This window comes from Ptiloglossa arizonensis, chromosome 2, assembly GCF_051014685.1.
Source record: "Ptiloglossa arizonensis isolate GNS036 chromosome 2, iyPtiAriz1_principal, whole genome shotgun sequence".
In the NCBI taxonomy this organism is placed as follows: Eukaryota; Metazoa; Arthropoda; class Insecta; order Hymenoptera; family Colletidae; genus Ptiloglossa; species Ptiloglossa arizonensis.
Window position 1 is genome coordinate 25,800,493 of NC_135049.1, and position 15,085 is coordinate 25,815,577.

At 43.8% G+C, this 15,085-nt stretch overlaps 1 protein-coding gene across 1 annotated transcript; it reads left to right on the plus strand.

The window, feature by feature from the left end:
- The first annotated feature begins 105 nt into the window (after positions 1-105).
- On the plus strand, positions 106-6,434 carry LOC143143073 (uncharacterized). Its single transcript, XM_076303944.1, has 7 exons — positions 106-227; positions 931-1,052; positions 1,180-1,383; positions 2,746-2,992; positions 3,150-4,772; positions 4,875-5,386; positions 6,010-6,434. The coding sequence occupies exons 1-7, from the start codon at positions 143-145 to the stop codon at positions 6,289-6,291; spliced, it is 3,075 nt and encodes a 1,024-aa protein (XP_076160059.1). The 5' UTR covers positions 106-142; the 3' UTR covers positions 6,292-6,434.
- Positions 6,435-15,085: the final 8,651 nt, after the last annotated feature.

A 15,085-nucleotide genomic window follows, 5' to 3' on the forward strand; every position in this document is an offset into this window, starting at 1 on the left:
TCACGTCCTTTAATTACCCGAGACGTCGCGAACGAACGACTCGAGCCACGAAGAATTTTCGTATCGTTACCGAAGTGTAAGATGCCGACGTTAAACGGAAACGGTTGATGTTAGAAGCTAACAAAATTGTCACCAAGACAGGATGCGGGGAGGACCTGACGAAGAAGCGGCCGAGAGGAGGCGTTGGATCCAGGCGGAGCAGAAGAAAATCAACGATAGCGTGCAAGGTGAGTAAAAATCGAAAGTTTCGACGATCCTCTATCTTCACCCTCCGTAGTGTACAGGATGTTTCTAAACAAGTTGCGCAAAATGTTGCAGCCGTACTCTGCGCCTCGAATCTGAGAAAATAGTTTCAACGAGTCTCGCTTTGCAACGCTTTTATCTTTGAAACGAATCGATCGTGTTTCGAATCGTCTCGATCGAGCAAAGGATCGAACGAATCTCGTCGTCTCGTAATATTCGGAGCGTTCGACGCGCGCGATCCTGCGAATAAAAATTCAAGAAACGTAAATCGGACGATTATTCGTTCACCCATCTTCTGCGAAAGTTACGTCGTGCACCGATCGCGTACGTTTGTTCTTCTCTTTGGTCGAAGATTTTGCAACAAATTGCAAACGACTGTCCCCCCGTTCGGGCAACGGAAGCTTTCTTTTTTTTTTTATTCGTCGAAACGCCCCCTTCGGGGATTATTTCGATCGAAGGTGCACGGTGGAACTTGAAGCAAGTTCGTCTTCAGAAGTTCGCGGGCCCGTGTTCATTGGAGTTTTTTCTTCGATTCGAGACGGACGTCGTGCCGGTAAATTTGGCCACGCTTGTTTCGTAATCGGTCCGTAGATCGCGGATAGTCCTAGGGAAACGATAAATCGAGCTAATCTATCATCCGTTCGGTCTATCTCTGTTTACCCGTGGACTTGCGTCCGCCCTCGAAAGCCCTGATAAACAAAAGGAAGCTGTACAAACCGGTCGGGACGTCCGAAAAGGAGGCGGAGGATAAGAAGAAGACGAAGGAGGACGAAGAAGTAGCCAAGCTTGTGTGGACGAGCAACGAACTGGTAAGAACTAGTTTTGTCAAGGTCTGGTACAGAATTCGTGCTTCGAATAATATCACCCATCGGCCCCATCGACTATTTGATCATTCACCACGTGAAACCCCTCGTGCCGGCTTGATGAACCTTCAAGCTCAACCTGGAGAAGAAGAAAAAGTCGGACGTCTCATCCTCCTCCAGCTCCTCCGCGTCCTCGTCATCGGACGAAGAGGTGGAGAACGATGGAACGGGGCAAAAAGGAGCCGAGAAAAGTGACGGAAGGAGGCCAATGGCGGAGGAAGAAAGGAAAGCCTACGGCGAGATCGCTCCCGAGCTTTTGTTGCCCCGGACCACAAAGGTATATTTCGTCTTTGTTGCAACATCGAATTAGATCGCTCGACACTTTCGAGCCGGGACCGTGTTCACCGTTTTTTTTAAACAACGCCGAGCTAGCCGGCGCGATCGTAAACTCGTCGGTTTCGACCTGTAAAACCGTAACCGTGAACCTTGAAAAATTTCGTTCCTTCCATCGAACGTCCCTAAATGCCACGTTACGCGTTTCGATCGTAAAAGAACCCCGTGGACACCCTCGCACTCTGGACGACGTGGTGGTACTCGATCGACTCGTCAACGCTCCAAATTTGCTCGTTGAAAATATTGAACATTTGCTCGTGAAAAAAAGCAAGTTGCTTTTTCTCTCTCGTTGAACGCTCGCGAAACGATACCAAAGGACCATCGATTTCGAGAAACGAAAAATCATTAAGGTACATCGTGCTCTTGCGCTACCTCTGCGAAACACTCGCCATCGTGTTCCTATTGCTTCTCTCGAAACTATCCAATACAATTTTTCCACGTTTCGTTGCATACGAACTGACGACGATCTGTTCCATAAACGTTCTACGTTCACGACTTAATTTTCACGATTGTTTACCCTCGAGCAGGATCTATAACCATCGATGTTTGTACTCGAGGTTTCGAATAGTTTCGTTACAACTGTCTCGAAATTTTTCAACTTTTTAAACTCGACTGGAAACATTTAGGAACGCTTCCTCTGTTTTATTTAACATCGTGAAACGATCGTGCGAATCGTATGTTCAGAGTGATCATCGTGGCCTGTATTTTTATTCGAATCGTCAACTTTGTTTAGAAAGCAACAGCATCCGTTGATATTGTTTGTTCTATTGCCGATTGTGTGTCCACTGTGTTTAGAACTTTAGAAGTCATGTTTAGAACTCCATTTGTTCTGAAAAGAACAGCATTCGTTGATATTGTTTGTTCTATTGCCGACTGTGTTGTCCACTGTGTTTAGAACTTTAGAAGTCATATTTAGAACTTTACTTGTTCAGTAAGTAATAGTATCCGTTGATATTGTTTATTCTATTGCCGACAGTGTCGTCCACTGTGTTTAGAACTTTAGAACTCGTGTTTAGAACTTTACTTGTTCAGAACTTTAGAATTTGTGTTTAGAGCTCCACTTGTTCAGAAAGTAACAGCATCCGCTGATATTGTTTATTCTATTGCCGACTGTATTGTCCACTGTGTTTAGAACTTTATGACTCGTGTTTAGAACTCCACCTGTTCAGTAAGTACCAACATCCGTTGATATTGTTCGTTCTATTGCCGAGCGTGTCGTCCGCTGTGTACAGTTTGTGCAACGATGCAATTTCTAACGTCACCGAGTCGCGCTCGATCGTTCCTGAGTCTCGTTTCTTTTTCCAAGGTATCGAAGACACCAGCGAAGTTGGTAGAAGAAATAACGGAGACGAATGAATATGTGACAGGCGACGCTGATCGAAGGAGGCAGGGAAAGAAAATTTTCGACGACCGAAGAACCATCGACGATCCACCAGGTGGTTACGCTCTGGGAAGAGAACTGGCCCATTACGACAAACTTGTCCTGGGAACGGCCAACGAGGCCGAAATTACGCCTGGATCTTGCACGACCGACCAGAAGAAGAACGACCATTGTAAATTACGTAGCAATTCCGAATACAATTACCACGACGAGAAAAACTTCGTCGCGGCGCACGAAATATTTCGGACGATACAGAAACGGCACTCGTTGCGTTTTTATTCGGTAATCGGCCCGGTGTTCCCTCCGCTGATATTATTTTTTCCTTTCAGCGAACGAACGAACGAATCTTTACAAAAATTCCGCCGTTTGCTGCGACATTTCGGCCACCGAGGACACCGTTAAAAAGAAGGAAACGATGAACGTTACGGACCGAAAGGAAAATCGAGGCCGGTGCAAGGACATTTTGGACGATTATCGAAGAAGGGACGACACACATCCTTTGAACAGTCAATTGAGCAGCATTCGTAGGGACATGAAAGAGTTCTGCGCCGACGTGGACAAGTTCGTCGAGGATAATAAAATCTGCTTCAAGAACGGCGAGGTCAAAGGCTTCTGGGGCGAGAAAACGTCCGAGAATCACGAACACGGACCCGACGATAACGACAAATCGGCAGAGAAACGATCCACGTTGTCGACGAGAGTAGAGGACGATTTTAAATGGTGGATCAAAAAAGATCGAAAATTGAAGGTGATCGAAATTATGAAAAGAAGGGAAGAAGAAGCGCGAGAGACCACGGTCGACGAGGTCGCGATAGATATCGAGGAAACGTACGATGACAAAGAGATCGACATCTCCGTGGATGTTCCGGAAAACGTTACGCAGGATAAGGAAGAGAAGGAGGAGAGTAAAGTTTCGTTCTCGCAGGGTGTCTACGACTTGTTGAATTTGAAGACGTGTCCCGAGCCTTTGTTGCACGATACGAACACTTACCAAGAGGATGAAAATAATTCCGCGCTGTACCCCGAAGAAACAGAAAAGGAGAACGTGGCTACCGGTGTGTTTCATTCTCTGTTCAACGAGCTGGACTACAAGAATCCTTCGAGAAACGCAAAGTTCGAGAGAACGTTGAAACCGTCCAGTTCTCACGAATTGTTGGCCATTGAGGAAACGGACGAGACCGTCGAGGAAACTGCACGAGAGAACGATAGTGCGAGACGTTGCGTTTCTGTCGACACGATTCGCGCGAACGCGCCGAGTATAAAATCGGAGAACGATCGAGTCGCGTCCAAAAACGTTCAAATTGCGAAAACCAGCTCCAACGTGAACTCGACCGACGACGACGAATCGGACAACGAATCCGTGAAAACTGTGATCGATCTTTGCGAGAGATCGACGAAAATCGACGAGGAAGGAGAACGTTACGATCCGAAGTTAGAGATTACGGACAGAATCGTAAGTTCGCCGGAAGAAAACGAATTTTCGGACGAATACGATATTCAGGCTTCGAACGAATCGACGAGCCCGTTGCACGTGGACAAGTCGAATCACAGCTCGAAATCGTGCAAAAGAGCTCACGATTGCGAATACTTGCACGTGGCGAACAAAAAGACGCATCTGATCGAAGAGATCGTTTCGAATGCAGGGACCAGCGAACGAAAAAATGGCGGGGACGCGACCGAAAGGTGTAAACGTCACTTGATGAAACAGGCGAGGAAGTTCATGAAAAAGGAATCGCCGTTGATCGATCGATGTATAGAGAGCTTGATAACGAACAAAGACCCGGAGGGGAATTGGAAATCCAACAATCATCGAGGGAACGATATTTACGATTTTACAGCGGTCGGTTTGATCTCCTCGGAATTTTCCTCTCTCAGAATTTCCGAAAACTCCGGGAAAGTCGTTTCATCCGATGAACAATGTCACGGAGAAGAATCCTTAGGAAACGTCAATGGTAAATATAACGTAAAATACTGGAAAAGGTGTGTCAAAAAAAAAAATTCTCTTTCGAAATGTAAAACTTTCGGTAAGCCATCGACGATGATTTAAATTTCAGATGTTCAGTCGCTCGCGCAACTCCTGAAACAGTCCGGAACTGACGAGAAACAAGATCCGGCGTGCCTGGAGAACGGTGTGAACCTCTACGAAGAGTTTTGTCAGCAATTGGAACGGATGAGGAGCGAAAGGAAGCTCCTGATCGAACCAGACTTCATGAAGGGCGAGCGTACAGAACCCGAGGGAAAGAAACGCGACACTCTATCGCCCAGGGAAACCAAACAGTCGAAGAAGAAACAAACAAAGCCATTGATCGAGGTGATTTCGAAGAATCCAACAAACGTGGACGACATCGAAGAACCTGAAGAACCACCTGTCGGCCCTGAAGAGCCTGTAATGGACGCTGCGTTAAAAGACAGGATATTAAAGTGCATAAGTGCACCGAAAAACGAGGAACAAATGGCGAGAGCGAAACAATCGGCCGAAAAGTTGATGAGAATCTCCAGGAGTGCCATGGCTGCTGGAAAATCACTCCTTCGAGAACCGTGTCCCACCGCCTGCAACAAGCAAAGAGTTAGTCATTGAAATTTATTTATTTTATTTCGTTTTGACACCTTCACCGTATACGCGTCACTTTAGTCGTTCGAACTGTAACTAAAGTTAACGGAGTATGTTCATTGCGGTACCTACGTTTCCTACGAATACCTTATAGTTATTGTACAATTGTATGGTTGTGGTATCTATGAATACCTTATAGTTTCCTATGATGACAGTTCACTTCGTGTGTCTTATTGGTCTACAAACGTCGATCGATCTAGAAAGCTGTTTTGAAATCGATAGGTTCGATCTTTGGAAACAATGTTCAATTTGTTAACAAATTTACAAGTTGTAATAGCAATTCTCAGTTCGTACAATCTTCTAGTTTTTAATTATTCTGTAATGTATGGTTTTGGATACTCCCTCCAATATGTACCACGAGCTATACCAATGAGTAAAATTGATATTTGTGTAGTTTTATTTAATAATAAAAGTATGTAGTGGTAATGTCTATAAGATTCTCGAGTTAAACATTTTTGAAGGAAAACACAATTGGAGGGTTGGATCGAAAGTCGTCAATGTGTTAAGGTGTTGCACGTTATTCGTTGATTACGCTTACCAATTTTATCGAAGATCGTAACGTTCTTTATCGCTTTCAGCAACTCGACGAGAGTAAGAAATTCTTCAAGAATCTGATGCAGGAGGATTCTGCACAGGATGTCGAGGATGTTGTCGATCCCGTGCAGTGCGTCAACGATAAGGACGAATTGGAGAGAAAAACTGAAAAAGTCAGAGAAGTTTCAGAGGACGGGGATGCAAAAGTAGGAGAAACGAGGGAAGCACCTTTAATCGATAATGGTAACCAGGAAAACGGAATTGTGGACAAAGATTTCGGAGAGACGAGGAAAAGTTTGGAGATGAAGATCGTTCAAGAGAACTGAAGAAAGTTTGAAAATATGGCGGGAAGTGCCCGAGAAACGTTGAACATAGAAACCGAACCGGTGTCCTTTGATATTAATGGGAAAAAGGAGTATAAAAAAAAAAAAAAATTATTGCTATTTTGTATGTTGTAAAAAACATATCGTGCGAGTAATTATCGTAGGTTGTATAAGTTAAGTTGCACCGAACAATGTATTTTTCTTCCGTGTATCGAAATAAAATCGTTTACGTTCCAATATTCCGTGCGTCGAGATTGTGAATGAAAAAAAGATCGCACTCGGAAAAAATTCCAATCCAACGAGTCAAAGTTGTCCGACCTCGAAAGATGTGTTCGTTCCTCGCGAAACGTACGCGTTTCGAAATCTCGCTCGAATCGTCGAACGTAGCAGAGTGGAATCATAATCGACGCAATCGAAAGAAGAAACGGAATCGTTCGTGGAAGAATGAATCCAAACGACAGATGGCAAAGTAGATGGAGTACTATGTACTTCTACTACGTACACTTTATTTTTTTCTTTTTGTCCACACTCACATCAATTATATAATAATAATAACGATGATGACGGTGATCTGGTGAACTGTAATTAATAGTAAGAATAATTAATCCGTAATTATGTGTAATGACGATCGGTTGCTTGCAAACGAAACAATAGTCTCCGACGTTCTTACGTTTTTCGTCGTTCTCGAGGACACCGGATGTGAATTCTACTCGAATCGTCCGCGTCCTCGTAAAAGCTTGGCAAAAAGCTCATGATACTTTATACGTTTATATAGGATGATATTGGAACGAAATTTTTTTCCGTCGCATCTCGCGTCACACCATTTCCCTCCGCGTTTATTTCCTCCTTATCGGCGGTCGTTTTTGCTCCTTCTCTCTGCTTTTTTTTTTTTCTTTTTTTCATTTTTTTTTCCCCCCCCTTTTTCTATTCTTTTTCCTCGTTTCAATTCGACCATTTCCCTTTCCGACGTTTAACACGGTAATACACGTCGTACGATATTTTTCTTTTCTCGTGCCCTTAAGAACTACGTTTTTACTGCTCTCTGGCTCACCGCAGGAAGTAAAGAAACGTACAGATACATTATACTCCACTGTCTCTATAATTATTACAATAATAGATTTATAAATGTTCACTCTCCCTCTCTTTCTCTCGTTCACTCGCTCTGTCTCCCACGCGACCAAACATTAATCGAACGTGCACACTCAGTCGCAGAATTCTTCGTACAGCGGTTTCCCTTTCACACATGCACGCATTCGGTTGCTCCCTAATTGTAAGTTATTTTCTGGACTAATATACCGGGTGTCGAGATAGTCCCGATCGACGATCGGAAAACGCGTACACGAGTGAAGAATCCGTTCGGGAGCGATCGAATCGATTCGAAGTCAGCGATGGTTGCAACGAGAGGATCTCGATACACCGCGATCGTCGACCGAGACGTGTCCCAGCCACTTGTATACGTCTCTTTGGGCTTATCTTTGCTTATTATCGTATCGTAATAGTGTTGGTTTGCCGTTACTTCTGCCGCGGTTAATTAATTATGTGATGCATGACAGCCCTTACACGTTACATTACAGAGAAATTACCTTAACGCCTACGCTTTTTAGTATTAAAGAGTTTCTTCATCGAACTCGCTGAAAAAGTGTTCGGGAAGCTCGCCGCTCTGAATTCTTCTGTCTCTTCGCCCTACCACGGGGAAGTTCTGAAATTCTGTTCGCGATCCAGAAGTGTGACGGCGACTTCGCGGTGGGAAGAAGGGGGCCGTGTGGGCCGCGGGACCGATCGAGATCGAACAGCGTTCAAGACGGAACGGAACAACGGTGTATGTGCGAGATGGGTCTTGCGTAAACGCGCAACATACGTCGAATTTGCAATCACGTCGGGAGGAAACGAACGGAAAAACCACGTCGGTCGGGAACACGTCTTGCGAAAATTTCGAACACCCATCGTTCGAGCGCTTGTCAGTCTTCATTTTATTCTAGTCCGTGAAAAATAACGTCGTCCTCGTTGATTCTTCGCGTACTCTTGATCCCTATTTTTAGACGAGCCTTCGCGCGTCGGTCCGCCTTTATTGTGCAAAGATAATGCAAGCGGCTCGTGCACTTCTCTTCCGGTCAAGTGCAACGAGCTTCTCACGGTCCCCGTGAAACGTTGCTCGTCTTTGTACTACGATCGTTACGTGTGTGCCTTCTTTTTTTTTTTGTTCTTTTTTCTGGTTTTTTTTTCTTTCGTTTCGTTTATTTGTTTTTTTTTTCTTTTTTTTTTTTTTTTTTAAGGATTGTCATCGTGCGTTGGTGTTCTCGCGTTGCCGCGTGCGCAAGGTTCAACGAAATATTCCAGAAACGATGCATCGAGATGCGTAATGCAATATTAAATGCTTCCCAGAGATATGTTAACGACGTAATGTCCGATCGCATTTTAAAAACGTTTCGTGTCCGCGGTTCAACGTTTCGGTCGGAATTGAAACTAACATCCACAGGACGGGAAAATCTCCGTTTAAGGGAGGATACCAACGATTCCTGAAACGCCGAGGGAGAACATTTTTAGAACGAGGAGATCTCGATCGTTACCGTTGAAAGGGATCCGATCCGAAAATCGCAATTAAAACTGTCGTAGGTGTGTTTGAAGTTCCGATGCGAAATCATAAACGCCGTTACAAATTGAAATTCATATGCACAAAACACGGACTCGTCGTGATCCTTGTGCGACGATGATTTTACGGAATCGTCAGCATGATTGCAAATTCGATCGTGCATGGCGGGAGAAATCAAAGTCACGCTGCGCTGTGCGTACGATTCGCGACGCGTTGTGTAAATGTTTCACTCCTTCGACGAGATGTATTTACGAATGAAATCTGTAGCTCGAGAGAACCGTTGTTCCTCTGGTGCAACGTTTCGGGTGATGTACGAAGAAGAAAAAATATTTGAAAGATTCTCGATGAAACGCGTCGCTCTCGATGCGCGAAGCAACCAATTTGCGAATACCGTATCGAATCGAAAACCATCGTACGTTCGCGCACAAACTTGCTCGGAATTGAAACGATATTTCATCTGATCGAACACCGTGTACAATTCTCCGTCTCTTTAATAGTATTCTCTCGCGAATCTCTCTGTTTGCTTCACCAAACGGTCGTAAATGTTCAAAAACCGAAGTCGAACCGTCGTTCTCTCGCTCACGGTCTCGAACGTAATCGTTATACAAAGTGTACTCGTCGTTGAGTGTCTACAAAAGATGTACGTACGAGAGCGATTATTATGCAAAAACGTTACGTTGTAAACGGTGTGTTGGCCCGTCGACGTTATTATTCGGTCGTCTCCGAGTTCAATATTTCCCGCGAATGAGATCGTCGAACGATCGATCGAATTCAACGTTGAATTTAATCCTTCCTTCTTTTTCTTTCTTTTTTTTTCTCGCGTACACCGTATCGGTGGACAAAAATCGAATCTTCGCTCGTCGAGCATGCAAATTATTCCAAGCGAAAGTTTCAACGTTTCTTTCCCTCCGATGGTCCAAAAGAAATAAACAAAAATGATCGCTCCGACGCGCCGGAACGGACGATCGTTCATCGTTTAAACATCGAAGCGTCGTTTCTCGTTTGTGCGCGTTCCCTAGAAATTTCGCGACCGATTTCTCGAGCCTGTCTGCGCGCACAAGTCGACAACTTGGAAAATATTCCCGTGGGATTGTGCCGATCGAACGATACCGTTTAAAAGAAACAAGACAACGAAAGTTTGACAAGGACAGACGTTGCTAACGAATAGAAGCTTTAACGTTTAGCGTCTCGACAAATTGTTTCAGCGAGCAGACCGATACAGTTCTGCGACATTTTCTACGAGTGTCGTTACTCGAAGAAAAATACACGTAGGGAAACTTTGAACATAAACCGTACGAAAAATACCGAAGATCCACGGTCACGTCCGAGAGGACTCGAGTCAACGTCAAATCTCTTACTGAGATTTTTTCTGAGAGAACTTTTTCCAAGTTGTCGCGTCGCGCATCGTTTAATCGACAAAATGCGGTGTGTATCAGCGTACGAGTTTTCCGTGGCGATCGCAGACGCCTTGTGTGCGCGTATGCACGGACAAACAGAAAAGAAAACATAATCAAAGAGAACGTGAACGAATAATAGTCTCGCGTAGAAATCGTGCGAACGTCGTTACGGATCGCTCGCGTGGCATTGGTCGATTCGCGTTGCGTGAATTTCTGGGCACGGTTCCCCCGCGAAACAAAGATAAGAACCAGAAGAAGAAGAAAACCATAACGATGTACCGATACAACCACAGCGATACATAAACGTACGGAGAAACATTCATGGCACGATATCGTTAACCGCGATTTTCGAACATACGCGCTGCGCGTTTCCTCTCTAAATCGATTAGCTACTTAACGGAGCTCCGCGAATCGCCTCCGGAATGTTCCGAGCTCCGATGAATCGTCACGAGACCGTATCGTTCTTCTTCCTCGTGATTTTCATTGAACTTTCGACGACGAGGAGAGACCACCGCGGAGGAACTCGTGCCATTACTTCAATCGTGCATCGGTCCCTCGGTGTTCCGATCGCTCGTCCCGGCACCCGTCCTCGTCTTTTCCATCGCGATCCAAGAGACATCATCCTCCTCCCCCACCTCCTCTCTTCACTCTTCCCTTGTTTCTTTTATCCGGATTCATGGAAACGATTCACTCCCGCGGCGTGTCCCATTTGCGACGAGAGACGACGATGATCCGGTGAAAGGGCCCACACACCCACTTGGATCGAAACAGTGTCGCGTCAAGGACCAAGCTGCTGCGCTCGGTTGTCGTCCGGTCCGTGAAAAAATCTACGCTTTCCCGGAGGAGATCACGGACTACGAGGACAGTAAAAACACGGGAATTACCGTATTCGCTCACCGTGGAACCAACGTCCGCGAAGGATGATACTCGAATTAGTTAGTCTAACCGTCGATAATAATGTATCATTATTATTGTTGTTATTATCATTATATATGTATATGTATATATACATATACATATATATATATACATACATATACATATATATGCATATATTTTTATATATAAAAAAGTGATGAAATTCTTGTAACTATCTATCGTTTAACAGAGACGACGCACGCCTCTCGGTTGTCTCTCTCTCTTATTTTGTTTTCTCTTTTTGGTTTTCGGGTGTACGCATCGATTACTCGTCCCGTTCTATTTGTTTCTTCTCGTCGTTCCTTTCCGACTTTTAGTCTTCCGTGTCGTTTGGATACGTCCTGGCATTCGTTTCAACAACGGACGACGCGTCGTTCAGATATGTCCATTCACGTACGCGGTACAGGTATCCCATGCGTATTGTTCGCATCGTACTTTTGTATTCGCTCGTGAACTCGAATAGAGGCAGTATTCCTGATGGCTTCCCGTCGTCCATCGCACAACAAGGGAGTAGTCGGGTCGCAGTGACTCTTGTTGCCGTCACCCATTTTTCTCTCCGTCTGTCGCGTAACCCGCAGTGCACGACCACGCACTCGTCGTCGTACGATTTTCCACGTTGAAATAGGACCCAAGAGAACCCCCGTCGGTCTCTCACCGATCGATCGTAACGGAAATGAACGGGAACGGAAGCCGAAGAAGCTGTGCGTTGGGCACGCGTGTCGTTGAAACGACGTCGGGGTGACAACGAAAAGCCTAGCAGCGGTAAAAAAAAAAAAATAACTAAAACGCCACGTTTCATTTTTTCCAAGTACTTTTATTCACCTTATGCTCTTACGATTTTCAAAAAAAAAAGAAAAAGCTGATTCCTTCTTTTGCTTACTCGCCGCTGTTTCTGTCGACCGCTGATCGCGTCACAATCGATCAATTGATACGCGTGTTCCCGTGCATTCAACGAATCGTAGTTGATGAACCAGCTCTCGCATCCTTGTCCCTGGACAAGGGAAGCGTCTCGAAACGAAATGAGAACAAAGCAAAAACTTAAACGAACGACAATGCGAGATCGGTTCGCAAACTTCTCGTCTCTCCTTCCTGTTTTCCATTTTTCTTTTTTTTTTCTTTTTCGTTTTGTTTTCTCTTGCGCGTGCCGTTGCTATGACTAGAGACTTAAGAAATCGTTAATTTTGCGTGCTACTCGTCGACGGTGTATATTCCATTTTTTTTTCTTTTTTGTATTCGTACAAAGAATAAGAAACGATATTGCTTCGGTGGCTCGAGGCTTCGAAATACAAAAACGAGAAGCCCCCTCCGAGAGGCCACGGAATCGCGAAATGCAAAAAGCACAGATCTTCTGTTTCCATTTCACCCCCGAAAGGTGTCCTTCTTCCTTCGTTTCGAACACTGCCCGGATACACAGTTCCGTAGGTCGAAGTACATTTTGTTCTCTTTTTATCCTGGTTTCGAGAATGTCACCGAACGTATCGTCGTAACACCCGAAGGAAGAAGGCTTTCCTTTTCTCGTTTGGCGCAGAGAAGATTGTTCGTTTTTGCCTAATTGGTCGCTAGAAGATATGGAGGCGTGTGACACAAGCGAGATTAGTCGAAAAGAGTTATATCAAAAAACTGATTATAAATGTTACTGTTCAAGAAAGTGAAGTTTTTCTTCATCTCGTAAGGCGTAGTACAATTAACATCTTTAGAAACTCGCCAGAGATTTCTTGGTTCTGCTCTTAACGGTTCTTAGTCAGATTACGTACTTGTTCTGTTAGGAAAACAATTGTTGCTATTCGCATTCCGGAAGCCACGCTTCTCTTTGCCTACGATTCGACTCTTCCCCACCAATTTATATATATATATATATATATATATATATATATATATATATGTGTAAATGTATATCGACAAGAATCAACAGCTAGAATATTCGAAACAATCTACTTCGAGTCACCTAAGAGCGTAGTAATAAACAATCATTGAAAACAAAAATCTTACAATTGTTCGCTTCATGAATATCGAATGGAAATACCATGCAATAAAATATATATATATATATATATATATATATATATATATATATATATATATATATGTATATAAAAAAGAGCAACACCGTTAGGAAACCGAAGAAGAGTTCGGTAATAAAAAAGATGGCGAGGCAGCGTGGTCGCCGGAAAGCAATTGGGCCATAATCCTATGGTACTGAACAAGTGGATTCATCGTTATCTCCTTAGATACTTATATATTAAATATTAATAATTATAAATTACAATCATCATTAATATTAAACATTATCATTAATATTATTACTTTAAATGCATACACAGTTTAAACATCTATTTTTTTGTTTCGACAGAAAGGGGGACAGAGTAGGTGAGGGGGGAGGCATGACGAGGGAGTAAAGATAGATGAACGGGGAATATCGACGGTGTAAGAAAAAACACGATCGTACGAAAGAGTCGACGAAAAAAAAAAAAGAAGAAAGAAAATGAAACTTCTAGGGAGAGGAGCTAAAGACAGAAAAAAGAGACGAATACGACGAGGGTGAGAGAGAGTTTGGCCTCGCGGTCTGTAGCTTCGATCCGTGATTCTTTGGGTCCTATTTCAAAGGAACTTCAGGGACGACATTTTCGTCGAGAACACGTGCCTTCCTCGTACGTTCGAGGATTCTTCGGTGTTGGACCGATACTGGAAAAAGGTCTGGGACTCTGCTTTGGCGAGAGTTTAGGAGGAACTCTTCTCGGTCTCGCTGCTTCTATCTAGAGGAATATGGAATAGAGGCTACAAACTAAACGATTACACGTTACATTAAATATTCCCGTCTCTTCATACGGTCTTATGCTGGTCCCTCGCGTGCGTGCGTAGACCCGCGGCGAGGCGAAATACATGGAATTTAGGATATATTCGTTTCAACTGGCCTTATCGTGACTTTTTCTTTTCAACGATGTGCCCTTCGTGCGTGACGATCCGAATTTCGACGAAAGGTGTGTAACAATCGGCTGAAGGAACAACTTAGGAGTATCATCATTCTTTGTTTTCTTTTTCTCTCTCTCTCGTATGGATTCTCATTTTGATTGGCAATGGGCCGCGTCTTCGAAACCTTTCGCACATTCTTGCACATCCGAAATCGTTCACTCTTTAACAATATTTCTTAACCCGAACATTCACTCAACTTCTCGAAACAAAAGAAAAGACAAGAACGTATAGAGTGGTCTATATAGCAGAGGTCTATACAAAATAAATAATGGTACATCTATAAAAATTAATCAAAGATATTAATGCAAACTCGGCGGATACAGATACAAGAAACGATGCAATCTTTGCCAATCCTTTATCCTCCGTTCCTTTTTTGTTTTCATTCTTCGCTTGACCTAGCCGTCCGGAAGAAGGTGAAGCTTACGAAAAAAAAAAGAAAAAAGAAAAAGAAAAATAAGAGAGATCGAAATTTAAAAAATAAAACGAAACAAATAGTACAAAGGAAAAAAATTAACATGATCAAGAGATAGTGACTTATACGTCGGGGTTCGTGGTTGACCCATTTTGTGTACTTAATGGCAGATGCCTTTTGTTTACGATACTTCGCGTTTTTGTGCAAATGTATGTATGTAGTTTCCTATGTACGTATTAATACACGTGCGTACGGTGTGCGTGTAGGTTGAATGCAATATGCGAGATTATCGTAACCTTGGCTGCTCGTCGTCGACATATATAGTTTTCACGATCGTGTTTGCTTTTGTGCCGTGCACGAGCGACTGTTTTCGTTCTTTCGTGAGTGTCTCGCCTGGTACGACTTGCTTCGTGCGTGTCGAAAAGAACATAAAATCAACCGCCGGAGCAGCCATGTCGGCGCTTCATCGGCAGTGAACGCTCGGAACCTTTTGTTCGTAATGAAACGCTT

Coding starts and splice junctions, on each gene's coding strand:
- LOC143143073 (XM_076303944.1), top strand. CDS start 143: ATGCGGGGAGGACCTGACGAAGAAGCGGCCGAGAGGAGGCGTTGGATC. Junction 228..930: donor AATCAACGATAGCGTGCAAG/GTGAGTAAAAAT, acceptor CGCCCTCGAAAG/CCCTGATAAACAAAAGGAAG. Junction 2,993..3,149: donor CCAGAAGAAGAACGACCATT/GTAAATTACGTA, acceptor TTTTCCTTTCAG/CGAACGAACGAACGAATCTT.